Source organism: Mauremys mutica, chromosome 11 (assembly GCF_020497125.1).
Source record: "Mauremys mutica isolate MM-2020 ecotype Southern chromosome 11, ASM2049712v1, whole genome shotgun sequence".
NCBI classification, from domain to species: Eukaryota; Metazoa; Chordata; order Testudines; family Geoemydidae; genus Mauremys; species Mauremys mutica.
Window position 1 is genome coordinate 83,638,734 of NC_059082.1, and position 27,766 is coordinate 83,666,499.

Sequence of the window (27,766 nt, forward strand, 5' to 3'; positions counted from 1 at the left end):
CTGCTGAGATGGCAACATTTAATCACATCTAGGAAACACAGGACCCAGTGCACATTTTTTCTACTTTCTGTTTTATATTTATGTTAGCCAATCTCATAAATCACTGAGGTGATAACATATATGTGAAAAGAGCAAAAAGTCCTCGACAATATGATAAAGAGTAGCATAAAAAAATAGAATTTCTACACTCCCAATTTCATGAAGCAGCATTTCCAAAGTCACTTTCAGTATCGATAAAGGAGGATAACAGTATATTTGTGTGGAACAACAGATCATCAAGTTCGCCTGGGGTCCAGAAGAAATTAAGTTTCTTAAGTTACTATTTAAGTAGTGTGATAGTTTGTGTACTAGAACTGCTGGAACCGGTGAGGTCACAGTGTACTCAAGATGTTGAGGATCTGTGTCTGGCCTTGTTCATCTCCCCTACATTGTACCAGACCAAATTCCGAGTGGTGCTACCTACTAAGGGCAGCGTGCCCCAAGCTGTACGGAGACACAGCCACCTAAGGATGCTTCTCCAAATCAAGTCCACCTCACAAAACACCCTAGAGACAAAGTCTTTCACCCAGTCGGCCATGCAGAGCCCCCACCCCCCGCCAAGAGAGCCGGGGGCGGCCAGGGGCTGGCAGGCACCAGGGCTCTGAAAGTAGCGGGGAGCCGATCGGCCTGGGAGCAGCAGAGCAGGTAACGCGGGGCTCACATGTTGGCCAGGTCCGGGACCCCTCACCACCCCCCAGCCTCCGGCACAGCCGGCGAGTCACTGCCGCCGCGGGGCGAGCGAGGGCCCAGGGCAACGTTACTGGAACCTCGAAGGAGGGACGAGCCGCCCCGCCTCCCGCAAAGGGGAGGGGGCGGGGCCCGGCCCCCCCAGACCGAGCTCCGGCCGCCCGGGCTCGGGGCATCTCCCGGGACCGGCTCCCGGCCCCGGGCGGGGCGAGGGGGGCTCCCGGGCTCCTACCTGCCCACGGTCTGGTTGGCCAGCAGCCTCATGCGGTTGAACTGCTTCTTCATGGCGGCGGCTCCTGCCTCTGCGCCTCCCGGGAAACGCTGCTGCGGCCAGACCCGGCCTCGTCCCTGCTCCCCGCGGCAGCTCTAACACCGAGCGCCGCTCCCCCACCGGAAGCCACCGCCACTTCCGGCTCCGCCTCCCCCGTGAGGAGCGAGTCACGTGGGCGCCGGCGTCATGTGACCCCGTCGCCTGCCTGGTGGACAACATCCGGGCCCTGAGCAAGGGAGCGGGCGGAGAGACCCGGATGGGGGTCACCTAGCGGGGCGGTGGCCCTGTGCCCTGAGGCCCGGATGTTGCGTCACGCGATGACCGGGGAGCCATTTTGTGCCCCTTCGACCTGGGGCCGCCTGAGCCCCGCCTAGGGTAGCGCGCCGAGCCCTGCGGGCGGGGCCAGGTGCTGTGGCGTCCGGCCCGCTCCTCCGCCAAGGAGCAGGGGGAGCCGCAGAGGGGTCGCTTACCCCAGCCTGTGGGGCGGGGCAGCTGTGTGTCCCCTTCCTCTTCGGGGCCTTGCGCCGCCCCTGCTTGGCTGCGAGTTTCCTTTCAGGCCACCCAGCCTCGGCGTCCCTGGGCATTTCAGAAATGAGGGACTCAGCACACCGGCCCGCTCCTCTTCCTGAGGTCATCGTTCATTATCATCCAAGCATCTTCATTTGCCAGGGGTATTTTTTACTGCACTCTCAATTTTCTTGTAGAGAGATGGGAAAATAACGGATGCCTGTTGTAACAAGGGGCTGTTGGCAACCCTAAGTAGCTTTTAGCAGGGTGCAGTAATGTTAGAGAACAGGCTTCTGCAGGAAGTGAATGTGAGCAGAACACAATGGCTGTGGAGTGCAGTTTGGCCAGGACACTAGGGCTCAAGACTTGCCAGAAGTGCAATCTTTAATATCCACAAGTGTTTACCAGCTTATTTTACACCCTAAAGTTGCACCACTCTCTCAACAGTACTTGCTCTAACAAAACAAATGCATTAGCTTTAGTACTGACCTAGAGCGAAGCCTACATACTGGAACACCAACATCACTTCTTTCTGCACATTGGGTTTCTCTGGTGTGTTTCACTAAGAATCTATATTTCAAAAAATAGAAATGCATACAGCCTTATGTAGCAAAAGTAGAAATCTAGTATAACAACATATTTGTGCAGTAGTATTCCTCTGTGGCTCTCAAAAAGATGATAGATATTCAACAGCTATTGATGAAACTCTGAAACAGGCAAATATCTCAATTTTACAGATCAGGACATAGAGCAAGACACAGATAGAGCTGGAAGCACAAACCATGATGACTGCTTGCTTTCCAAGCCATCCTGTCCTTTAGCCACAAAACCACTGTTCTCCTAGGTGACAGTTATTATTTTATTATTTGTGTTACAGTAGTGTTTAGAGGCACCAGCTGAGACCAGGGCACCATTGTGCTCCTTACTGTAGTAAGAGGGTTTACAATCTAATGACAAGAAACACAAAAGGTGTAAGTGGAAACAGAGTGGGAAGTGGCTTGCTCAAGTTACCCTGCAGGTCAGGAGCAATACTGGAATAGACCAGGTCTCCTGATTCCCATTCCAGTGCCTTATTCACTGGATCACTTTGAATCCCGAATACCAAGTGAATTGTGAACAGGTAGGTCATTTTTTTAAATGTAGAGACTGTATTATCCCCCTGCAGGATACAAGTAAATCCCATTGATGTGAAGTGTAGATAGATTCCCAGCACAGAGTCACTTGTAATCAATTGAAGTGTAAGGAGAACCATGCCCTAGGGAGGTAAAAAGGATTCTGCAATATAAAGCTTTAGTAGGATCAGGTCTGTAATACAGGCAGTGCTGATCACATAAAGTTTGCAGAAGTGTACGCACTTAGAGAAAACTGATTTTTCCTCTCTTGTGGTCTGGCTTTTGGAGGATGAGGCTGGTCAGTCCTGCTATTAAGGGAATATTATTCTTTAATGTTTGCGAGCAGCTAGGACTACAACTCCCAGAAGCCCCTGCAGCGCGCCGACCTTTAATGGGCGGCGCTTGTTAGCTTTCCCACGTTCCTGTTGGATCGAATTTGAGTTGGCAGTACAACTGACCAACAGCAGCTCCCTTCGTCACGCGGCTGCTAGCCTCTGGCCAATGGGCGGCGGGAAGGCCCAGGGGGCGGGGGCTTGTTTGTAGGGGCGGAAGTCTGCGTGGAGGTTTGCGAGCCCCTTCGCAGTTCCCAGCTCCATGCCCCTGTCTGGGCCTCCCCCCCGCTGACCCCTCCCCTATGGCGGCCGCCGTCCGGGGCACCCGGTGCTTTGCCGGCTCCGAGGAGGCGGACGAGGCGGTGAGGGGCACCTGCGAGGACGCGTCCATCTGTAAACGGTACCGGGGCGGGGGTGTCGCGGGGGCTGGGCCGGAGCTAAGGCCTCCGCAGGGGCGGGGGGGGGGCAGAGAGGGGCGCTGGTGGCGGGGGGAGGGCCTGGGTGTGGAGCAGCTGGCGGGGGAGCCCCCTCCCCCCAGGCATGGGGGAGCTAGCCGGGCAGGGAATGCAGCGAGGCCGCCCCCGGCCTTGGGTGCCTCTGAAATGTGCATGCCCGGTGCTGTGAGCGCTGCTAGAGGCGCCCAGTCCTGCAGCCTCCAGAAGCCTGCATGGGCAATGGGACGTCTGGGCTACAGCAGAGACTGTTGGGCCCTGCAGTAACAGAAGGTGTATGGAGTAAGGGTGCGGGTGACCTGGGGGCTTAGGAGGGCTTTAGCCTCCCCTCCCCCCATATATAAACATGAATTTAATAAATGAGGAAAGAGAGAGTAGGTGGCAAAAGAAGAGAAGGAAAGGAAATTCACCAAGATCTATTTAGGAAAGAGAAGATGAAGAGGAGGAGTGAGTCCAGAAGGCTTACGACGTTTTTTGTTTTTGCTGGTTGGTTTTCTCAGCCTCATGGCTGAGGGGTGAAAACATTATCTAAAGTTACATTATAAACCAGTGGTTTTCAACCTCTTTTCATTTGTGGACCCCTACAAAACTTCTTCCACTGAAGGTGTGTACCCAGGGGCGGCTCCAGGCACCAGCATGCGTGCCTGGGGCGGCAAGCGACGGGGCGCTCTGCCGGTCCCTGCGAGGGCGGCAGGCAGGTTACCTTCGGCGGCATGCATGCGGAGGGTCCACTGGTCCGGCGGCTTTGGCGGACCTTCCGCAGGCGTGCTGCCGAATCCGCGGGACCGGGGACCTCCCTCAGGCAGCCTGCCTGCCGTGCTTGGGGCAGCAAAATACCTAGAGCCGCCCCTGTGTGTACCCCTTTGGAAATCTTAGACATAGTCTGCAGACCCCTCACAGGTTGAAAACCACAGTTCTAAACAATTCAATCGTTGATTGACAGTACTTAGTTAAATATAGCACCCTGGATGGATGGGCCAGGCAGGGTGGCACACTTATTTTTAATTTTACTTAGTACACTTATTCCTTTGCTAAGTTTTGGACAGACATTTAAGAGCAGGGCTTGAAAAAACATCCTGACTTTGTAGAGGTTATATATAAAGCCATATGGTGAAGAGAATGTGAGTCATACTTGCAATGGAAGTCTGACACAGTTTAGTAATGTTTGGTGTCTCTGGACAGTCTTTTCAAGTGACTTATAAATCTTTTACTGTAGTCTAATGTTTCAGTACCTCTAGTTTTGCCCGCATTGATGTCATTATGGTCAGTGTTGCGGAGACAACATGCTGGCGGTTAGTTCTGAGAGTTAATTGTGAAGAGATTCGGGGGCGGTATTTTTATTAGTGTTAAGGTAGCACTTGGAGGCTCCAGTTTGGTATAAGTGCATACAAGCCGCATACCCATGAGAGATTAGGTTGATGTGTGGAATTAAAATCCATGTGATGTGCAGTCCTTGGAATTTAACACTGACAGTGTACCTGTGCTGTCTATTGGGCCTCATGGAAGAAATCCTTGCACTGAAAGTTCTTCAAATTATTTCACAGGTGATACCTGAACTTTGCTTTTCCTCGCTGTGAAGTTCTTCAAATGCATGGGGAGAAATACATTTAAAATGTTACAATAGGAACAGCTGTCTTTCTCTAGTTAGAATTACTTTATGTAATCTGTATGTGTTTCAACGGTCTCGGGTGTTCAGTGGCATTTTAAGTCTTTCACCCAAGCATACCTCTTTGGAAGACTGTCCCAAGACAATTTTTTCGCTTGTCTGTCTCGGTAAAGTCTTCTTCAGTAAACCCTGATGGCTCTATTTGCTAATCCTATTCTTCTTTTTTTCCTTCCTCACCCCATGCCCTTGTCAGATTTGCTGTAAGTATCGGCTACTGGAAGGATCCTTACATCCAATATTTTGTGAGACAAGCAAAAGAAAGGAAAGCGCCTGAAATTAATAGAGGCAAGTTAGCATGTGAACTTAAACAAAGACATGCAAACATACTCTGAACATGTGGAGTTCTTGAACAACAGCAGATAGAGCTTCCATATACTGGATATCCTAGAATATATGTGGGAATCATGTAATAGGTTGATCTGAGTTCTCCCCAGTGTAGTGATTGCACACTGGACCCTCACTCTTGGAACATTACAATATTAAAGGCAGAATGTGACAGAATATTAGATAGTAAACAGTGTTTTCATGTGTGTCCCACTTAACATGTAGTGTACTACACAAAGCAACCAAAGAGCAGGGATGTGACCCATGACCTCAAAGCACAAAGCAGTAATACTCTCCACATGAGAATAATAAAAGCAGCTATATAGTTTGTACGTCTCCCAGAATTAATCTGCAAAGATGACTCAGTTTGAAATCTTTTTAAACTGAAATTTCCAGTTCTTCAGGTGTGGAGCTCAGTTAGTAATCTTAATTTAATTTAAAAAAACCAAACAAACATAAAAACATAAAATATACATACCCCATAGGGGAGCATCTAATGGTTATAGTTGTTTGGGTTTTTTTAATGCATTTTCTTCTGCAGGATACTACGCTCGTGTCCATGGAGTCAGTCAGCTACTTAAGGCTTTTTTAAAGAAGACAGAATGCAACTGTCAGATCATAAATCTTGGTGCTGGTTTGGATACCATGTTCTGGAGATTAAAGGTGATGATCACTCGGAATCATGACACGAGCAAAAGGAAGGGTTTGCACATATCTGAAACTTTCTCCTATTTTTCTCATAAGAAACGAATAAATTATTGACCTGTCAATCCAATGTCATGTAGGAGTACATGGCACAAAGGTGACCTCTAGTGGCTGTTTGGAAACGTCCTAGTTCTCTATTCCTTATAGCTATAGTGTCATCTATAATACTTCCATCCTTGCTTGTATTTAAGGGTCTAAATCCAGAATCAAGAGCAAGCAAGTGCAACATGATACTTGGCACCGTCTCTGTATGTCCTAAATATTACTATGAATTATTCTTTGAAAGATTCTAAATGACAAATTTTATGGTAAGATCTATATAAAAGCAAACTCTAGTCCTTCCTCTTTTTTATAAGAGGTGAGGGAATTTAGCATTTTTCAGGATTAGGTCCTATCAGTGTAACTGGATTGCTGGAAGACAGCCTGAAAAAATTAAATTTATTTAGCAGGACCGTAAACCATTGTTATAGTCATCCAAATAAATTAGATTAAAAAAAAAATAAGCGCTGAGGCCTTTTCCCTGCCTGCACTCATGCTAAAACCAGGTTGAAATACTGTTACCAAGGTTTAACAAAACTAAGAGTGGTGCCTTTAATTATATCCTTGTGCTACACCCCCTTCTGTTCCTCATGATCAGCAGGTGCAGTATAGAAAAAGAGACCCAGTTAAGAATAATTGTCTGTGTTCTCCTTGGTAGTTAACAGAACTCTTTGTTAATATAGCATTCAGAAGGTTGCAAGATTGACAGCCCTGGGGCTAGCAGTACATATCTATCCCCAAAAGAACAACCGTATAGGGAGTGGGACAGGGCAAACTTTCCCATGCTATCCTGGTTTTGTGCCTAAACTTGGGTCTGGTGGGACTTCCCACTTCGTGCTGACAGGAGTATTGAGCTCTAATTCTCTTTGAGATTGCCAGCATGAGTGCACGTTGTGGACTGCTCACAAAACTGTCCTCTAGAACGTGGACTAAAACTAACCCTTTGGATGGATTTTTGAGAGATGCAGCAGGTTGGCTACATAGCAGGTGAAAAATTTGTGAGCAGTTGACTAATACAAGCTCTTTGTGTGCATCCCTGTGCAATGTTCCTCTTTCCTTCCTTGGAGGCATACACTGAGTGATGAGTGAACATCATAGGTGAAGTTTTCTGTTGCTGCAACCAGCTGTTATATACTATGTCCTGACAGTATATTGCAATTCAATTTACAGTATGTTGGTTGCCAAACCGTACCGTGTGTCCAGATTACTTGAATAGCTTAAACGTTTGTTTCTTTGCTATTGGATGGTGTATTGTTTCTTAATTTTGAGTTCATTTATTTTTTAAAAAAAGGAGTATTAAAGTATGAAGAACTGAAAACTCCACTATAACATGAAACAAAACTGTTCAGGGGAAAACTAAACCAAGTCCCCCGTTCTCTGTGTGAAGCATGAATATCTCCTAAGGTTGGACTCTTGCTCTGATTTTTTTTTTCCAGGATGAAAATCTTCTCCCTAAAAAATATTTTGAAGTGGATTTTCCAATGATAGTAGCAAGAAAAATATATAACATCAAGTAAGTGTGTGTGTTGCTTCATGTTTGGCTATACAAGAACATAATTTAGAAGAACATAATTTCTTCTAAAAAAAAAAAATTGTAATACAGCAGAACCTCACTAATCACAAACCACATGTACTCACTGCCATATCTATTTGCTTCTCAGCAAAGCTTTAATATAGTAGGTAAGAAAGGATTGAAATCTATATGAAGGGGCCGTCATTAGCTAAGAATTGAAGACATTATCGGCTTAAAAACTACACACATCTCTGAACATTTCTGGCTCACAATCATTACAAGTAACACCTGGCAGAGATTAGAGAAGAATTTTTTCGATTTGTTTTTGTTTACTTTTTGTATTTAGTCAGTGTCACTGTCTCCTTGTTAAAGAGCCACATGAACAACTGAGCAGGGACAGGAAAATGTGACTACAGGGTATTTTTCTACTTTTAAGCTCTATGAAATTAATAGGAAGATTCGTGGTCTGTGTGGTGCCTGAAACAAATTGAAATACACTCTTTTTGTTAAACCCATTATATTTCCAGTTGTGTCCCTTTAAAAAAAAAAGGGGGGGGGGTTGTAAATATATAACTGAAAAATGTAAAATAGTCCTCTATCCCCACCTCTCTTTGTATGCAGTTTATTTAAACTGTACACTATGTAAGATCAGGCTCTGTCTCATTATTAAGCCATGGTTTTCAAATGGGGTACATCAGAAAAATCCTGTAACAGCGGACAATGCATTTTATTTAGGTATATTATGACAATATGATTAGATTTCCATCTCAGATGGGAGTATGTGGTAGACTACATTATTTGGAAAGTGGTATGCAGCCTAAAAAGTTTGAAAACAACTGTTGTAGAGGATAGCACAGTTTGGGTGTCCTAAAAATAAGAGGTACTGTAGTGAGATCTCATACTACCAAGTCTTAGTTATATATACAGATTATACTATTACAAACTAATGAGGGTTTTATGGTATATAGAAACTTCTGGAGCAAAGCAGGCTTTACTTCTGACTGCAGAACAGAAGAGGGTTGTCTCTAGTAATGCTAAGCTCTGCATTTCCCCCCCCCCCCCTTAAAATCTTAGAAGGAGATGGAAAATCCTCAGACTTCTATGCTGAGGCCAGCTGCCATGGGGGAGTGATTTTGATGTAGAAAGAACAACTATGAAGTTCATAGGGAATTTAGAGCGTATACGTGACATGAAAGACTTGTTCCAAGGCTTAAGAGTGTCTGGAGCTCAGTACATTCCTTTTCTTAGTGGAGCTCGTAGTTTCTTGTTCACCTTTTAGTTATAGAACTAATCTTTAGTAAAATACGTCTAACGGTAAATTTAACTGTAGATGTGTCTGTTACCACTAGAGGGCAGAGATGCTTTTGTGTAATGAAAAATGACATCATGTAAACCAGTTAACTGTTTACTGACATTTCTCTCCCCCCCCCCACCCCCCCCACACAGATCAAAACCTCCTTTGTCAAAACCAATTATCGAATCCCATTCTGGGGAGTCTTTTCTAATAGGTGAGTCATTTTAATTCAATCAGTAATCCACTCTTTTTTTTTTTAATCTCTAATCTCTTCACTTCTGTATGTGGGCAGGGTTTTAATGTTTTAAGCATTGTGTGAAGGGAGGGGTGAGAGAAGGGAGGCTCTTCATGTTAAAAATGTTTTCTCTCCAAGGGGCCTTGGCATTCTCTTGCAGTATTTTTTTCTTTACGTTGTAATTATTTACTGATTATGCTTTCTTCTGATTCTTGGGAAGGGAAGAATATAAGGGATCACACGTACAGTAGCTTGTATAAAAAAAATCTTCCAGGTGTTATCCCTGCCTTCTTTTGTCTCATTAATTGCACAAGTCCTTTATCTGTATCTACCATTTGAACTGTCCAGTGAAGTCCATCTGCATAGTCCATTCTTGGATGGTAGGGCCCGTCAATGTGTGTTTTGCAGCTTACATGCAAAGCCTGACTTTTTAAGTTCCGTTCCCAAGGGACCAGTTCCCACCCCCGCCAAAAAAAACTCCCTTCTGTAGCTAGTAGCACCAGTGCCAAAACAACGGTTTGCACAGTGGTATAGGTAACTTGCTTTTAAATGATGGGCTATATTACCTGTCTATCGAAAAAGCATACTCTGATGATGTGCTTCATGATGAAAATAGTCCTATTGACTTTGTTAATAAGACCTATTCTCAGTAAGTGTTTGTAGGATGAAAAGGAGAGCATGTACTAAGAGCTGCAAGGTCTGCTGCCAGCTCCGAAAGCAGATATAAGGTGGGCTGTATCCCAGAGATCCCTGGAGCTTTAATTCAAGAGGATGTTAATAAATTAGAGCAGGTTCAGAGAAGAGCCGGGAGAATAATTAAAAGATTTGGAAAACCTACCTTACAGTGATGAGCTCCTTAAGATAAACCATTTAGACTTAACAAAGAGAAGGTTATGGGATACATTTAATCAGTCTGTAAGCATCAAATTTCAGTTCACGGTGTAGATAAAGGGCTCTTCAATCTAGCAAAGAAAAGCATAACAAGATTCAATGGTGGTAAGGTGAAGCAAGACAAATTCAGATTGGATATAAAATGCGTATTTTTACCAGTGAGGATACTTAACCATTGGAACAATTTATCAAGGGTTGTGATGGATTCTCCATCATTGGGAATTTTTAAATCAGGATTGGATGTTTTTTCTGAAAGATCTGTTCTAGTTCAAATAGGACTTTCTTGAATTAATCCCTATGGCCAGTGTTCGACTAGATGATCACAGTGGTCCCTTCTGCTTTTATAATCTTTTAATCTGAATTTGAGTTGTTAATCTTGAAATGAAGTGATTTGGAATAGGTAATGTTTGCTGATGTGCTCAAATTATCATATCCTTAACTATCCAACATTTTACATGTCATTTGAATGGCAGGTTGTTCAGTTGTGAATTCTGTTCTTGAGAGGTAAAAACCTAGTGCCATTTATCAATGAAGGTAACAAGCTGCCTCTTGTTCTTCTCACTAGGAGATGTTTGATGTGGTGAAATGAAAATATCCAAATTATTGGTTCTTTTTAACCCAAGTCCCAAAATAACTACTGTGATATAGACAATCTTTTTCTTGGGTCAGAAATCCACCCCAATTAGAGTGCAACAAGATGAAACGTTGCATGAGAAGTCACTCGGAAAAGTCTGTTATATGATATCCATCTATAGTTCTTATCATGGTATCAAAGCGTTTTAGCTATGCACTAGTAAAATTAATTGTATGTATGAAGTAACAAACAGCATATTGTAATCAAGATCTGTTAGATAACATTGCTGTATGACTGTAACATCATTTCTCGGCGATTGCCAGACAATGGCAGTTAGTTTGTGTCTGCTGTATGTGCTGATTCTTCATTTATTTTTCCAAAGCAATTAAAATTCAACCTCTTTTTTTTTTTTTTTAAATGTTGGATTGTAAGCTCTTTGGAGTACGGATTGTTTTTCTTGTATGTTGGTACAGCCCTAGAAAGTTGGGCACCCTGATTCTAATTGGTGGCTACCATAATATAAATATTAGGCCATTGAGGAACTCTCTTATGGAGTCCTGATTTAAATTAGCACTTGCTGAAATGCCCGACCTCTGGGAATGCAAACTGTCCCAGGGATCCTAATCCAGGAGGAGTGCTGGATGTCAGTACCACAGAAGTTAAACTGATGGAACGATACCCTCCAGGGATTTTGGACTCTTACTGTGGTCTTCACTTTAACTTTGCTGGTATTGACAGCCAGCATTTCTCCTGGATAACTTTCTTCTGCTTAGGTCAACTCCATGCTGTTGCCCCTTGTACGTAAATCTCTCCTATGATGTTTGCTTCAGCATCTGCTACTTCAGTTGATGAAAAATATCCTCTGACCTGTCGCCTCTTTCCATTCCACAAGCATTAAATGTTTCTAGTTCTTTTTTTTGGGACACATGCCAACAGATGAATTTTCTTGGTTCCAGGACAGTATGTTTCTTCCTTGTCCTTCATGGAAGGAAATGACAGCAGGGGTTGCAGTCTGAGAATAGATGTCAGAGGGAAGAGCTCCATAGTTTGCTGAATTGTACAGCTATTTGGAGCCACTGTGTTGACACTTGGATGTTTGTTCACTTGAATGCATTGAAACCCACTTTCAGGGGAAGGATACACATTGCAAAGGTATAAATTATGTAATACAAACTACTCTGAAGCTTTGCTGTGGTTGGATATGTGTGTCTTACCCAGATTGCATGGAACTGAAACATAACTGTTACAGTTATTTCAAAATTGAACAAATAGAGGCACAAATCAATAAATGACCTTTCAAAAGAAAATGGGAGTGGAAGAAAACAGGGGAAATAGCACATAAGCTATTGTGGTCCACTAACAGACCAGGATGGGTCAAGGCCCAAAGTTAGTTGCATATTTCTACCAGTGAAAAGGCTGAAGTTTAAATAAACCCCTCAGTCTTGCAGACAGTGACTTCTTCGCTTTAAGGCCCAACTGCTTCATCTCCTAGTTGCATACAGCTGACTCTTTCATCTGTTTTGGTTGCCAGCATAAGATACTAAAAGAGCCATGTGCTTAGTTGTCTGTCCCAAGCTTTCTAATGATGGTATGTGGCAGGACTATTGAAAAGTGATCCACAGAAAATAAATGCCTCTTCCAAAGAAATATTTCAGCTTTTGGAGGGGAAGAGTGCATGCTTTTCCCTACTTGGAAATATTCTCAAGCGGGGCCTGAAACAGGAAGCCTTATTCCTTCAATTTCTCTATCACCTTTTGTTCTTGCCCACCTCTCCGCTGTGTGCCATGGAGGAGATTCGTTCAGGGTTGCAGTTCCCTGGCCCAGCATCGGGGGAGAAAGCTCTCAAGCAACACTCCTTGGCTGGTGGAAGGAGCCTGTTTGTCAAACTTCTGGGGGAACTGTGAGCTCTTCTTCCCAAGGGGAAGGTTATTGTGATGTGAGACCTTTGGAGGAGCAAGCCAGATAGTGAAAGCAGAAGCAGTGGAAGTTCCTTGCACTAAAGAGAGCTGGAATCAACTTCACTTGACTAAACTTTCTGTTCATAAATCTCAGGACTCAGACCAGTCAAGACTGCAGTACGAAGATGCTGTTAGCTTTTTCTTTTTGTGCTGCGCTATAGGTTGCTGTGTGTTATGCTAAAATGTGTTCATAGTTGTTCTGCTTCACTAGTATGAACTGTAAATCTGGAGCTCTCTAAATGGGATGTTAAGTAATATAATAACGTTGCCATGTGGTGGCAAAGTGCAATGCCAGTCTGTGATATTTTTCACAGCTATTTATATTCACAGCTGACTTCGACTTTTGGCCTCGGAGCTCAGAGCAATATACATAATATAGCCCCCTTGCCTTGGGTAAGTTTCCAGTGTATAATTACAGAAGGATGTTAGTCTGTCCATTTAAAAAGGTTTAAGCTTGGTTTTTATCATATACCTTCACTATTAGTTTTACTAAAACCTGACTAATTCTTCCTAAATTTTACATGGCACATCTCTTCCAAAGTTAGAATTTTTATAGAGATCTTGGGGAAAATCCTACCAGGAATTTCAGAGAGGTGCTGGTTTAAAACTTTTGCTCGCTTTTCAGAGACTTTTCCTAATGCTCTTTTGTCTACTCACGCTTTTCAGAACAGATTCACTTACCCTTATACTTTATTTCTCCAGGATTCCTTAACAAGTAGAAGTGCCACTTACAAGTTTTGTGGGTGTGCATGTAGAATTATTGCGATATTTAAAGGTGCTATTACTTGAAAATGTCATGTTAGTGATATGACAAATGCATCAGTTTGCATGCCGTATGTACATGCACTTATGCCATAGTTTGCACTAAGGGAGCTCAGTTGTCTTTGCTTGTAGATTATAGACACCTAGATAGGCAGTATTAAAAGCCAGATACCGTGCCCATCACAACATCCTCTAGCCTTGTGTGTTTATTACAGCCAAGAACAAACTTAATTTACTAATGTATTCACCCACGAAAGCTCATGCTCCAATACGTTTGTTAGTCTATACGGTGCCACAGAACTCTTTGCCGCTAATGTATTCAAGTTGATGAAGTGTGAAACAGAAGCTGTATTTAACGTAGTTGCTAATTGGATGATGATATTTTGCTATATCCTTTGTGGATAGGACAGTTTAACTCATTATTCCTTCCCTTGCTTTTTGCTAGGCCATCTGGAATTCTGTTTGCATCACCTGGCCCTTGAATACCACTTTTGTGGGCCTGGTGTAATAACTGAAATGAATGGGTGAGGGAAATAGAGCTGCTATTACAGAGTAAATGGGCATAAAAAGTTGACTCAAAATGGTCAATCATTTACTCTGCCCAACTTTATCTTCTCTCCTGTAACTTTGAGTGAACTTTCTGTGTTTGTATCTTTGTTCAGAAACTGTTGGAGATAGAGCTGTTTTCTTTTGCTGGTGAGTTTGGAGTGCTGGTCGCTTGAGCTAGGCAGGTTTATGTCAGTTGCAGTGTCTGAAGTACTTATTGTGTTTAATAAATTGCTTCTCAATTACTACTTTTTCTGAAATGGAAAACCCTGTTCTTCCTGTCTCTTCATTCACTTGGCTGCACTCTCTTTACCTAGCTTTTGACACCTGGTCTTGCATTAACAGTCTGCAATGGTGTTACAGGCTTCCAAATGGAACCATGCCAAAGCTAGCGATCACTATTGCCGGTGTATATAGACTGAATGCTGCAAGGCCATTTGATTCTCACTTGGGGTTTTTCCATTGTTTACTTATTTTACTGCTAGTGCTTGGAGGGGGAAACGAACGTGCCATTTTGGCCTAGCGGTTTTACAGTATAATCACAGTTTTTGAGTTCAAAGTAGGGCATAAACCAGTTGCTTGGGCAATCTAACTTTATGCCTGAAGTCCTTGAAAACTGCCTGGGGGCAAAAGGGCAGACGTCGTATTAAGTGTCTCATCAAACCATATTTTCAGTTTAAATGTAAACTCCTTCAGATGGAGACTAGACTGAGGGTCTAAGTCAGTTGGCTACTCTGGACATGGGATTCCTTTTGCTACCAGTCACGAACAATAATGCTACTACTGGCTTCCTTATACTGTCAGTCTATTGCCAGCATAAAGGAACATCCGGGTGTATCTTCACTTTCAGACCACCGTAGCTTTATCTCTTTGTATTGCTCAAAAGCAGTGTCCTGAGAGCTCAGCTATCTTTGTATCTTTATGAAGCATCTCTGCCCCTACAGAATTACCTTCTCCTTTCAGTCACTTAATCTTTGAACACTAAATTAACATAGTCATTAACATCACTAGATAAAATGGTTGAAGCTGGGACTGGCGACAGGGGATGATCACTTGATGGTGACCTGTTCTGTTCATTCCCTCTGAGGCCACTGTCAGAAGACAGGATACTGGGCTAGATCAGGGGTCTCAAACTCAAATGACCACTAGGGCCACATGAGGGCTAATTCATTGGCCCGAGGGCTGCATCACTGACACTCCCCCCACCGCTCGCTGACCCTGGCCCTGCCCCTTCTCCACCCCTTCCATGAGGCTCCGCCTCTTCCCACCCCTTCCCTGAAGTCCCCACCCCAACTCCGCCCCCTCCCTGCCCCCAGAGGGTGCATGAGGGGTGTGGCGGGGGCTCAGGGCAGGGAGTTGGGGTGCAGGCAGGGGGCTCAGGGCAGGGGGTTGGGGTGCAGGCAGGGGGCTCAGGGCAGGGGGTTGGGGTGTGGGGTTGCAGCATTGGGCTCAGGGCAGGGAGTTGGGGTGCAGAAGGGGTGTGGGATGCAGTAGGGGCTCAGGGCAGGGGGTTGAGGTTCAGGCAGGGGGATCAGGGAAGGGAGTTGGGGTGCAGCATCCGACGAAGTGGGTATTCACCCACGAAAGCTCATGCTCCCAAATGTCTGTTAGTCTATAAGGTGCCACAAGACTCTTTGCTGCTTTTACAGATCCAGACTAACACGGCTCCCCCTCTGATATTGGTGTGCAGCAGGTGGTTGAGGTTCAGGCAGGGGGCTCAGGGCAGGGGGTTGGAGGGTGGGGTGCAGGAGGGCTCCGGAGTAGCAGCGGTGCACGCCGGGGCCAGGGCAGGCTGCCAGCCCCGGCCCCACTCCGTTCCGCTCTGGGAAGTAGCTGGAACCACGTCCCTGCGGCCCCTGGCCCGGCCAGTGGGAGCTGCGGCGGGGCGGTATCTGGAAGCCAGGGCAACACACGAATGGAGCCCTCCGCCTTTCCCCTCCTCCCCCCTCCGCTGCAGGGACGTGGTTCCAGCTGCTTCAGGGAGCGGCGCAGGGGCTCGCAGGGCTCCTGTGGCTGTAGTTTGCTCACCCCTGGCCTGGAGGTAGGCCAGGGGGGCAGGTGCGGGCCACTTGGTGGGCCGCAGGAAATAGCCCCTCGCGGGCTGTGTGTTTGAGACCGCTGGGCTAGATGGACCTTTGGTCTGACCCAGTGTGGCTGTTCTTAGGACCTAAAACCAGAAACATTCAGAACTCCTGTCCTCTGTCTGCCATCCAGTAATGTGCTAATCCTTATTACATCATAATGGTTGTTACCCTGCAAACCTATGTGGAATTAAAATTTAATTATTCATTAGTAAATCAGAGTGTATGGGGAAATGTTAGGAGGTCTTACAAATAAATCAGGCCTTTAGGCAAAGCTTTATTTTGCCTTGGGGAACAGCGTGCTACCCTTATCGTTTGTTTCCCTTCTCTTCTCCCCCTCCCCAAACCAGTGGCAACAATCAGGGTCATCTACCTGCATTAGTGGCGATAGAAGCCAGAGACTCAGTTTGCTGAACATCTGATAGTAATGCATGGCAATCTGTAAATATCAGTATCCTGCATATACAGTATTCAGTTACTACAGAGAGCTTTTAAGACTCTGCTGTTTTTCTTTTTAATATACAACAGGTCAAACTTTGGATCTCAAGTTGCTCGTGTCTTCCGTTGTTAAAAATACTCCAGTAATTGCAACATCCCTTTAGTTTATCAAGAACTTAACCATTAATCTTAAAATTGCAGATGCTCACAGCCTGGATTCCAGCCGATATTCTATACTTGCAGCAGATCTTCGAGACTCATCAGAGCTGGAGGAAAAACTAAAGAAATTTAACATGGATACACAGTAAGATAATCTGTTTCAAAGGCTCGTGGAAATGTACTGGTGAAAGTAAAATCTGTTTTGGGAGTACAGTAACTGCCTCCAGTTTTTATTATGCCATTTCCATGGTTACCTTGTTCTGAATCCTTTGAGCAGAAGGAATTGTGCAGATATTGTGTAGCTTCACTGAGCAGGCTGCTACTGCAGTCAGTGCCTGCATATTTCCAAGTCCTAATCAGGGTAGTTCCTCATCTTCAGCCCATTCTACAAGATTCACACTCTTCCTACATGAGAACATCAAACCTCTTAGAGGAAAATCCACTACAACTATTATGCCTGCTCTGTAAGTATGTGTAGTTTGTTTATAATACCTGGGGTTATAAATATCACTTGATTAAAATAAGAACACTGACACATTGCCCAAATGTTGCCTTTCTGATTTGCCTTTTTTAGAAGCTGGATTCATTGCATTTCAGTTGACATTTTGTTAATGATTAGTGACTAAATCACTATATACTCCTAGATCTGTGCACTGTCCAAGAGATTCTGGTACCCAACTACAGTATTTTTATAGAATAAAGCCTCTAACATACACGGAATTACTCTTCCGAGTTTTTACTCTTGCAGCTTGTTTTCTATGCCTCTTCGTAATGTCAATCTATTTCCTAAGACTTTTATTTTTTTTCCTGAGGTGGGGAATGGGAGAATCTGTCAAGAACTCTATCCTGGAGGTAGAATCTGGGATTTTGTTGCTCATAAACTATGCGCTTAAGTTTCCATACATGAGCCCAGAGCGCTTTGATGGATGCCATTTCCAAAGTGATAGATGCCCTTTCCAAATCTGAGAGAGACAGTATCGCTAGCAGGGAAAAGGCAGGTGCGATAGTCAGGATGTATTAGGCTTTCATTTAGATTTTTTGCACTTTCATCTTAAAAGCACTGTCCCTGCTTATCTACACAATTCCTTGTGAAATTCCTTTTGTTTCTAGTGATAACGGTATCAAAAAGCAAACTTCTTACTTGTAGGCAAAATTACTCATGTAGATATTTGCATTTCTCAGTGTGGCTGGAGGGGGAAAGAGAAGCAATAGCTGAATCATAGCTAGCAAATCGTGATCTAGTGCTATCAAGGCCTTTTTGCTGCTGCTTGTCTGTCTGTGGCTGTCCTTAAAATGCTCCCCTCTTAAATATTAGGTGCAGAGAGATACTTTTGCTGTGTGATAGGAGTAAAGCAGGGAGCATGTGCTCCTCAGAAACAGACTTCAAGATCCATTGAAGTCCACATCACCACAGAATATACACTGCCTCCAGCTCCTCCTATGGCAAAGGAGAATTAAGCTTCAGGATGTGATAGTGAAAGTGAAGTATCCGTATTGCCTTTGCTGGTCAAGACAAAATTGCAGGATGAAGAGGGGACAAGCTCTTGCCAATACCTGGTTTACTACTGGGAAAGGGACAGGCCAGGGTAAAGAACGGAACCTAATCGTCATGAACAGGTTCTGGGGGCTCGTGACACCTCCCTTTCGCTATGGCTAGATGGGAAAGGGGCCTTGTACCTCTTTCCCTGTTGTAATGTGGGGTCGTGGTATAGAAAAGATTAGGAAACCAGTGGAATAGAAAAGTTTACCATTCCTGTACAAGTAACCTTGCATTCCTAGTGTCACCTGGAAAGGCTGGAGACCAATCCTAGCCTGTGCATGGTAAAATGATTCAGTCCTCAATGAATATCTGTTTAATTGAGATGTGGAGTGTCCCTGACGGGTTCACATGTGCGTGTGAAAGCACTTGTCCGTCGCTCACCATTCTTGAATGATATAGAGTAGAAACAGTTTGATCTGTTCTTTCTCCCCCCCACCCCCCCTTTTTTTATTAAAGGTTGCCTACGCTCCTGATAGCAGAGTGTGTGCTGGTTTATATGACCCCTGAGCAGTCCGCACGTCTTCTAAAGTGGGCAGCGAACACTTTTCGGGCAGCTATGATTATAAACTACGAGCAGGTAAAAGGAAAAAGATGTAGCTTTTCACTGCTGCATTATTTGCATAGAACTCTCTGAGAGCAGTGGGAATTTTGCATGTAAAATGATGATAGATTACAGCTTTGTAGACTTTTCTAATCAGAACTCTGCCAATTCAGGATTTAGCTGGCTTTTGGGTCAGAATTCTAGAAATGGTAGGGCTGGAAGGGATCTCAAGGTCTGTCTCCTCCATCCCCCTGCATGAGGCAGGACTATGTGTACCTGGACCATCCGTGACAGGTGTTGGTCTAACTTGTTCTTAAATACTTCCAATGCAGGGGCGGCTATGGGACTGACCTCAGGTGTTGCGTAACAAATAGCTACAAATGCATGTTTTGTGTCATTTTGTACCAAAATAGTTTCTCTGAAATGAAACAACTGAGACTTTTTTAAAATCTGGATTAATCAGATTTTAGAAAGAAACTAAGATCATGGGTTGCAAATGGCACAATTCAATGAAATGGCACTGAGTGATGTTACATAAGTTTATTACATTTTATAGTCATCACTCCTTTGGCACCATTGATAATGGAGCAAACATTGCATCAGCCTTCGCTGAGCCTTTGTGTGTGAAAGTGAAAAGCTGCCTTTTTGGACCTGGTAATGAACCTTCCATCTTGTAAGTTATTGATCTGAATCTATTCTAAACCAAGTTGGGAGCAACCAGAAGTCATGGCTCTGTTAGTTTTAATTGGTCTGTGAACAGCATTGGCAGACCTCCAGTCCAGTTGTTAATGCTCAGTTACCCACAGAAGGAAAACCACCATCCCCACCTACATTAAACTGGTCCCCTTAATGGCAGTCATGATTGAGGGGCCAAGGATTTGACATGGCCATGGACACGCTGAGTGAGAGCTGAGGCATGCTGGCAGGAAAACACATGAACCACATGAAAAGCTTGCACTGCATGTGCTGTGAAACTTCTGGGGCTAATTGGAGGGTTTTGATTCATCTGAGTGACCAGTTTCCACTGTAGCTAAATCCCCTTTCAAAGGGAGAAATGACACCTTTTGTCTCCTCTTCTTTCCAAGGTGAACATGGCTGATAGGTTTGGGCAGATCATGATTGAGAATTTGCAGAGAAGACAGTGCAGCCTGGCTGGAGTGGAAGCCTGCAAATCCTTAGAATCTCAGGTGAGTGCACCCCCACAGAGCAGTGAGTCTCGTTGATAGTAAACAATCTAATGGCAAGCTTCAGCTTCTCCAAATATGGCAGTTATAAGACCCAGACCAATGAATAGCCACTGTATGTGCCCTAACCTGCCTCTGCCAATACAAATACATTCTATTCCCTGTCATCATCATCATTAGGAATTACCCCTCTGTATTTCATAGACATCATTCATCTCCTGTATCCAGCGAGTGAAAAGGTGACTGTTTTTTGAGAAAAGCAAAAATCTTACCCTCGATTTGTGGCTTATTAGGAATCCTAATTTTCATTCATCAGAAGTGATTTTTTCATCAGATACTTGCAGAGAGAAGGTCTCCTGTCTCAATGCAGATAGTCCTCCTAGCAAATGCTAAGGAAAAGACTGGGCACCTGCCTTTCCTTCTCAAGTTCTCTGAGCCACTTTACTTCCCATTCATTTTACAGAGGGAGCGGTTACTGTTAAATGGCTGGGAAACTGCAAATGCCATTGATATGATGAAAGTCTACAGCTGCTTGCCACAGGCTGATGTCAGAAGGTACTGCTAACTGCTTGCTTGTAGGCAGAACTCAGCTTTAAATGTTTCCACACTAGCTCATCTCAATCACTTGTTTGGTATCTGTAATACATAGCACCGCCTTCCTGAGATCTCCTTGTCTCTCTTGAGCCAAGCGAGGTTTATCTAAGGGTTTGTCTACACTTACAGAGTTTTTGCCTGTAAGTTTCACCAGTGATAGGGAACCAGTGAAAGTAAAGGACTGGTTTGTATACTCACTCAATTCCTCAGGCGTCAGTGTTTACACTACCAGCACTTTCATCGCTGATGAGAGCAGCGCTGTACGGCAGCTATCCCACAGTGCAGCTCTCTTGATAGGTCTTGTGGGAAGGGGGGCGTGAGCGGAAGGCATTCAGGGTCCCTGCTCAGTGCCCCGTGCTGCCCTGCTTCATGTCTCAGGAGCCCCATTACTTCCTTGTTTCTTCTGGGGCATTTTTTTAAAACCTCCTGCTGTCTGGCTGCTTTCCCCGCCACATCTACAAACAAAGGGAAAGGGAGCTTCAAACTTCCCGGGGCTTACAGGGGAAAGGGCAGATGTCCTATGCAGTCAGAGTAGTGGAGATGCTGGCCAGAGTGGTCACTTTTGGAACTGTGGAATATCCTTTGGAGGCCAAAAGAAGTTTACACTGGTAGAACGTGTCTTCACTTTCACAGCAGTGCAAAAAGAACAGCGGTAAGAGCTATATGCCTCTCGTGAAAGTGGTTTTCTTTTTGCCATGAAACTTCTGAGTTTGACCGCAAAAAGTTATTAACAAGCTTATCCACTCTTGTGGTTTTAGTGCAAAAAAGGGTATGTCTACACTTACCATTTAAAGTGCAAAAAGTCCCTAAGTCTTACTTGCAAGTGGGACTTCCATGGTATTGCCAAGAGCAGTATGAATGAGCTAAGAGTTTACCCTCCTCCCCTCTCCCTCAGCATGATGACATGGGGCACTGCTGCTACAGTCGGTGCTGTCTTTGGGGGAGATGTAAAATAGCTCCGAGCACAGGGCCTGTAGGAATGCTAAGTACAGGAATGAAAGTTCCTTTGGCATTCCTTGTAAGGGCCTAAGCCACTGCAGTGATGGGGGAGCTAGAAGTGCGTAGAGCTAGCTTGTGACTCATGCTACATGTTCACACCAGGGCATCAGAACTCCCCTTACCCAGATCTTTGATTCAGAGCTGTAGAGTAAGCAAGGGTTTGTGTCTGCTTCCTCCCTCTCTGGAGCAAGTGGGTGGGGAATGGTCAGCCTCTGTTCCTCTCCCCCTGCTGGCTGGGTAAGGTAGCTGAGCCAGGGCAGGGTGGATACTGCTGCTCTAAGCCCACAATGCATTGCTGCACCTCATGAGTAATGAAGTAGGAGAGGACTTGCAGCGTGGAGAGGAGTGTCTGGGTCACAATGGGTTGATGGCGCTTACGCACTTTGCCTTGCTCAGGGCCAGGTCTAAGGACAGAGTCTAGCCCATGGAGCATAAACCGCTGCCATGCCCCCACCCAGCGGTGCCATTTCCCTGCTGAGTGGCAGAGTGATCTATTTTATACATTTGCTTTTATAAAGTAGATTTTCATCTGCACTTTCCTTCCCCAAGTGAGCCATTGCCATACACTACCATTGGATTATTCATGAAATAAGCTTTCTGGGCATGTGGCCATCTCCACAATCCGAGATATCAGTTTACGTCCTTAATGTGAAAAGGAACGAGACAGATAAGTTTTTAAATAAGTAACTTGCTCAATGTTTAATCAGAATTGCAGGCCACTTAGATGTCAGTCGTCAGCTGCAGTTTGAGCTGGCCAACCAGATTATTTTGATCAAAATAAACATTCACATATGGCGATTTCCCAAACCATGAGATTGTAAATCATATGTGGTCCAAGTCAGGGTGACCAGGTTGGGTTTTCTCAATCTGTTACTGAAGTGTAAAACATTTCTTCCTTACTTTCTAACGTGGTAAAAAAATTGACTGTTCAGTTCCTTTTGTCTGTCCCAGGTGCCAGTGAAAAAGCTACCCCAGTTCTCTGACCTTCAGTGAGGAGAATAATGCCTTTTATTTCTATAGCATCTTTTATCCTGAATGATTTTTCAGTGTTTACTGACATGGTGTGTGCACTGTGGTAATATAAATAATTATACACATCTCCATAAGATTTGGGAGTGTGGCCAGTCACTTGCTGACACAGGAAGGTGGTTATTGGGAGCCATGATGGCATTCAGAAAAACTCTGCTGCAAAGCAATGAAACTTCCTCTTTTTCTGGACAATGGCAATGAGTAAATATTGTAGCTTTAATGGGAGTATAGTCTAAAACGAATCATTCATCAGGATATAAGTTCCTTTCATCAGCCTATCGTATTACATCTCCACAAACCTGATGTCACATGTACTTTAGCAAAAGAGATGAATAAAAAATGTATTGTAATGTAAAGGTGCATGATTTAGCATTGGTACACTGAATCCCAGCAGTCGGAAGGGAGGGGAGAGGGCAAGGGTGGTATATAGAAAATCACACTTAGGTATGCACATTGGTAGTTATTGCACAACTTACTTGGGACCTTAAGAAACCTTCCCTTTAAACAGTGAAATCAGGCATCCCTGGCTGCTGTACATTCTATCCTGAGCAAAGGCTCAGAGCACTCACATTTCCCCTTTTGTACATATTCATATACCAAAAAGCAAACTTTTACTACAGAAACTGCTCACTTCTGTGGAATAAAGAGACGTGTTACAACATGCACAAGGAAGATTCAGTTTTAAATCATTTCTATTTCCCTGCAGAATAGAGGGACTTGAATTCCTCGACGAAAAGGAACTCCTTGAACAACTCATGCAGCATTACTGCATCTGCTGGGCTTCGAAAGATAGCTGTAATCTGGGTAATGTTTCTTTAAGTTTTAGGATGTCTGTTTAAAGCTTGGCAAGGCTGCCTGCATGCATCAGATCTATCACTGGAGTCTCCAGCAACAGGACCTGGGGGCAGCTTCTCTACCCTTGTACGGCAGTCGGCACCTACCTGGTGGTAATTAGACAAGTGCCTCTTGCTCCACACCCTCCAAGGGTTTGTACAGACACCCCCAGGAAATCCATCCAAGTAGATCAGGGTTCGGGTTTTTAAATTAAAAGACCTTAAATAACTTTTATGGCAATTGCCAGCTTGTGATGGGTGTCAGAGCTAATAAAGTGGGTTCCAAAGTCCTGCACACTTAGAGTGCTGTATAAATTAATAAACAGTCTGGTTTCATAGTGACTTGACAGCACTGAAATGCTCTCTCTTCGTTAGCTTAGTCTTTTTTGATATAGTTTTTCAGAAAATGCCAGTATGTTGAAACCAACACTTATTGCAGGAATATATCAAAAAGAGAGAGGGAGCCCAGCCCACCCCTGAATAGCCCAGTGACTAGGGCACTTGCCTGGAAAGTAGGAAACCTGGGTTCACGTCAGGGCTGTTGGCTAGTCTGGGGTGGGTGGGTGTGTCCTAAGTTTCTTTAGAAAAAAATTCCAAAAGTCTTTAGTTTTGTCTTGATGCAGAATGGGAAACATTGTCAAAAGCTCATATTTTTGCAGAATGGGAAAATGGTTTTCTGACTAGTTCTAGTTAGAACTATTCTACTGCAGAATTTCATAGTCTGCTTGATAGTTTGAATATTCCCAAAAAGCTTCTCCAGCTGAGTAACCCATGAAAAAATGGCAGGGAATCAGTTATTCCCAATTGTCCATTAGGTGCAACAGAGTAAGATTCTAAAATAACCTTCCTTCATGCTCTTCGTCATTAACTCTTAGTGGGAGAAAACTCTTCCAAAGGGTTTCCCATATATCCTAGCCAGACTGGGTGCAGAATAGTTTATCTGGCTGATGAAGCTAGATCTAAAGCTCTCCTTTGCTGCAGCATAACAGCTGCTGGCCTATGCTGTCTGCTAAGCAGAGCCTATAACCTTTGTGTGTAAGGTGCAGGAATGCATGGTTCCCCATTGATGATGATAGGGAGATGAGAAGTGATGACCATGTAGAACTATATCTTGAGGAGCTCAGCACAAAAAGTTCCCCTCTCTCCAGTTATTGGCTAGTGTTATCTCTCTGCTGTGCCTCACTCTGATTAGAAAACACTTAGAGTAATAGGCTGCCCTTCGTTCGCAGTGCCTCTTGCTATCAGCAGGAGCTGTATGTGCAGGGACTGAATGGTACAGCATATCCAAGAAGCTGCAGAGAGACCAGACTTATTTGCTATCTCCACTGGCTAATCCTAATCTAAATGTACTGGTTCTTTGTCCTGCCTGACGGTAAGGCCTCGAGCAGTGAGACTTCCACCCTTTCCTTTGTGGAGCAGTTCCACAGACTGATCGCTCCCATTGTCAGAAAGTGGCCTGTTTCTTACACTGAACCTGTACTTACCCATTCTTGCCCTGAGTCCTTACCTCCCAGGCCACGTTTGTTCTACCCTAGGTAAATCCTCACTTTCCTTCAAATTGGTTTAAACCCTTCAAATATTTGCAGACTTGCCATGTGGCTTTCTCTTAGCCGGGCTACTGGATTCTTTTACTCTTTCCTAACAAATCAGTCCCTCTAATCCTATAAATTGGTTCTGTGGCTTTTTCCTGGGCTTTTTCCTGTTTGTTAATAGAGTGATGGCTATGCTAGAAACTATATGGAGAGGGACTAGAATCTTTCTGCTTTGTTCCATTGCTGCCCACTATCACCCATGCTGTGTCTTGCTTTTCGCGTTGTATGGCCCTTAAAATGCAGTACTGGAGGGAATAAAAGAACGTGGAAATTCATTTCGACATATTTAAATCACTGGGGTTTAATTTCTCTTAGGTTGCAATATTGACTGTTTACCTTGCCGCCTATGCTCCTTAGATCCCAGATACTTGTTATAAACATCCCTTTCCACCAATAGCTGTTCTAAGAGTAGTGGAGTGTTTTGGGGCATAGGAATATATTCTCCTTTCACTTTTTTCAAATAGGTCTTTCAAACATCACATTTTAAAGTATTCGATTCAAAGAAGCCGGGGGCACAGAAGCCAAAGCTGCTACCTACTGCTGGAGGGGAGCTCACACAAACGGTGGGACTGTGCATGTGAGGACTCCAGGCTGCTCATCCTCAGACCAGCACGAGTGAAAAGAAAGTGACCAGTGCAGTGTTGCTGATGCTGACCCTTTCTTGTTGGCTTGTAATTGTTTTCATAAATCTCTACTGCCTTTGTGAGCAATTGTTCCATTATGAGACTTTTCTCCCTTTTTCAGGGACTTGGTTTGAGACTGTTTTGAATGTCGAGAACTCCTGTTTAAAACACCCACTCCCTTTGTTTAAAGGGGAGAGCACTGTCTCCTTGGTCGTTTTACTTCTCCTGTGTGTCTCTCCGGATGTACGTGAAATGCGTTTGTGAAGGGAAGCTGTGTAAGCTGTGCCGTGGGCTGCGGTAGTGGATGTTATGTTGTGGTGTTCACAGCTGATCATAGAGGGTATTTTTCTTCTATTCAGGTGTATTTATTTTTGTGAAAAGGTATTCTCTGGGCCTTCTCCAGGTTCAGGCTGTAGCTAGGTGGCTGTCATTTTACTCAATTTCTCACTGACTCTTGCTCAGCCGTGTTCAGGAAAACTGGCTGGATTCAGCAGGACTTTGAAAGTGGAAAGGTCTTGCTTTGTAGTCCAGCAGTGATGGCAAAGGTGAGAAATGGAGTCGAAGACGCAGAGCTCCAGCTGTGTCTTCACACTAGTCTCCCACCCTCCAAAAAAAAAAAGCTACCTGAAATTGAGTCTTGCAACTTGCCTTCAAGAATGGTAATAAATGTCTATTAATTATAACCTGTCTAATGTCTTATTCATAATGGGAATATCTAATATTTAGATGCTTTCACTTTCATCTCACCAGACACTTCAGTATTACCTCTAGTAACAGGTGCAAACAGATGCAATTGTCTTAATATCCTACATTACTTTTTCCTAGTGCGTAATACTTGGCTACAAAATAGTTACCCTACTCACTGTGTATTGACTGTTCCCCTCCCCCCCACCCCCGCCCATCCCTTTTTAGATTCTTACACTTATGTGACTTGAAAGATAAAATTGCGGTTCAGGGAAGCAGCCACTGCATATGTCACCGTGCTTGTACTTTTCACTCTGCCAGTAGAGTGCTGCTGGAGTAATTGGCGACTACAGTTCCCTCTGCTGCTGTCTGCATCAAGCTATTTTCTCCCTGAAAGAAAAAAGCGAGACTGAGGTTCCCCTGCATACACAAGGGGAGCTTGCATCTGTTTGCTATCTAGATACTGATATTCATGGCATGCTTATCCCTGTACCCTTTACATGCTTTTGGCTTAAGTGTGCTTGTCTTCTATCAACAGGCACAAGCAAGCTGTGTCTGCAATAGCCCTGACCCTTTGTGCTGACCTCTGTGTGCATGGGGACTAGAAAGGGAGGATTTAGCCTTGATTTTCCCGTCGTCTTCGCCTAAGTCTCTTCTTGTGCAGGAGGACTACCAGCAAAGAGCATGCTATGCTTTTTGTCCTTCGCCATTCAGTGTCCTCCCTCCTCCTGCTGGCTCATGAGCCCTTTCTGCTTCCTGGGGGCCAGGACCATTCAGTCAAGATGGGCTGCGGCCTCTGCTTTTATTACTTAGAATTTAATTCTTCCTGTGGTCCCATTCCCCCACCTCCACTATGTCTTGCATCCTAACTTGAGCACAGAACCAAATTTGACAAAGATGGGTAACGTATATAAGTTAGACCTACTCTATACATTATACATCTAGAAGAACTCTGGGTGGCTTCAAAGCTCATCTCTCAGTCCAAAAGAAGATATTACCTCACCTACCTTGTCTCATTTATCATTGTGGCAGATGGGCTTGTGACGGGTTGGATCACAGAAACCCCCTTGGGAGCTGCCACCCTATGTGCCAAGACTACTTCTGCCCCTGTTTTCCCTGCCAGTTCAGGACCCCAGCACCCTGTCTTGCTGAGCCAGACAGGCCAGTCTGCTCCAACAAAGACCCAGGGTCTGAATTACTTGCCCTAAAGCTGGAGGCTTGACTGAAAGCAGCTCACAGAAGTGTTCCTGTCTTTAACACTCTGATGCCCAACTCCCAATGGGGTCTAAACCCAAATAAATCTGTTTTACCCTGTATAAATCTTATACAAGGTAAACTCCTAAATTGTTCACCCTCTAGAACACTGATAGATATGCACAGCTGTTTGCCTACCGCCCTGGTATTAATACACACTCTGGGTTAATTAATAAGTAAAAAGTGATTGTATTAAATACAGAAAGTAGGATTTAAATGGTTCCAAGTAGTAGCAGACAGAACAAAGTGAATTACCACATAAAATAAAACACACAAATCTAAACCTAATACAGTAATGCAACTGAATA

General features: G+C 44.3%; 2 protein-coding genes across 7 annotated transcripts in view; one reads left to right on the forward strand and one right to left on the reverse strand.

The window, feature by feature from the left end:
- ARHGAP17 (Rho GTPase activating protein 17) overlaps positions 1–1,117 on the reverse strand; it is a 65,625-nt gene extending 64,508 nt beyond the window's left edge. For 3 of the 5 annotated variants that reach the window (XM_044981018.1, XM_044981017.1, XR_006572602.1), the window contains exon 1: positions 959–1,117. In XM_044981018.1, the coding sequence (XP_044836953.1) occupies positions 959–1,011 (53 nt within the window). In that variant the 5' untranslated portion in view covers positions 1,012–1,117. The remainder of the gene's footprint in view (positions 1–958) is intronic. The other 2 variants (XM_044981019.1, XM_044981016.1) reach the window with 1 other exon arrangement.
- A 327-nt stretch (positions 1,118–1,444) lies between these two features.
- LCMT1 (leucine carboxyl methyltransferase 1) lies at positions 1,445–26,203 on the forward strand. 2 transcript variants are annotated; one of them, XM_044980531.1, is made up of 11 exons: positions 1,445–1,668; positions 5,260–5,351; positions 5,932–6,053; positions 7,571–7,647; positions 9,094–9,155; positions 16,628–16,730; positions 18,582–18,702; positions 19,752–19,853; positions 20,314–20,405; positions 23,179–23,276; positions 25,362–26,203. In XM_044980531.1, exons 1-11 carry the CDS (start codon positions 1,589–1,591, stop codon positions 25,382–25,384), a joined length of 972 nt encoding a protein of 323 aa, XP_044836466.1. In that variant the 5' UTR covers positions 1,445–1,588; the 3' UTR covers positions 25,385–26,203. The 2 variants fall into 2 exon arrangements, with proteins under 2 accessions (XP_044836466.1, XP_044836465.1); XM_044980530.1 differs by lacking the exon at positions 1,445–1,668 and adding an exon at positions 3,148–3,348.
- Positions 26,204–27,766: the final 1,563 nt, after the last annotated feature.

Coding starts and splice junctions, on each gene's coding strand:
- LCMT1 (XM_044980530.1), top strand. CDS start 3,251: ATGGCGGCCGCCGTCCGGGGCACCCGGTGCTTTGCCGGCTCCGAGGAG. Junction 5,352..5,931: donor AGCGCCTGAAATTAATAGAG/GCAAGTTAGCAT, acceptor TTTCTTCTGCAG/GATACTACGCTCGTGTCCAT. Junction 16,731..18,581: donor AAATTTAACATGGATACACA/GTAAGATAATCT, acceptor TTTTTATTAAAG/GTTGCCTACGCTCCTGATAG.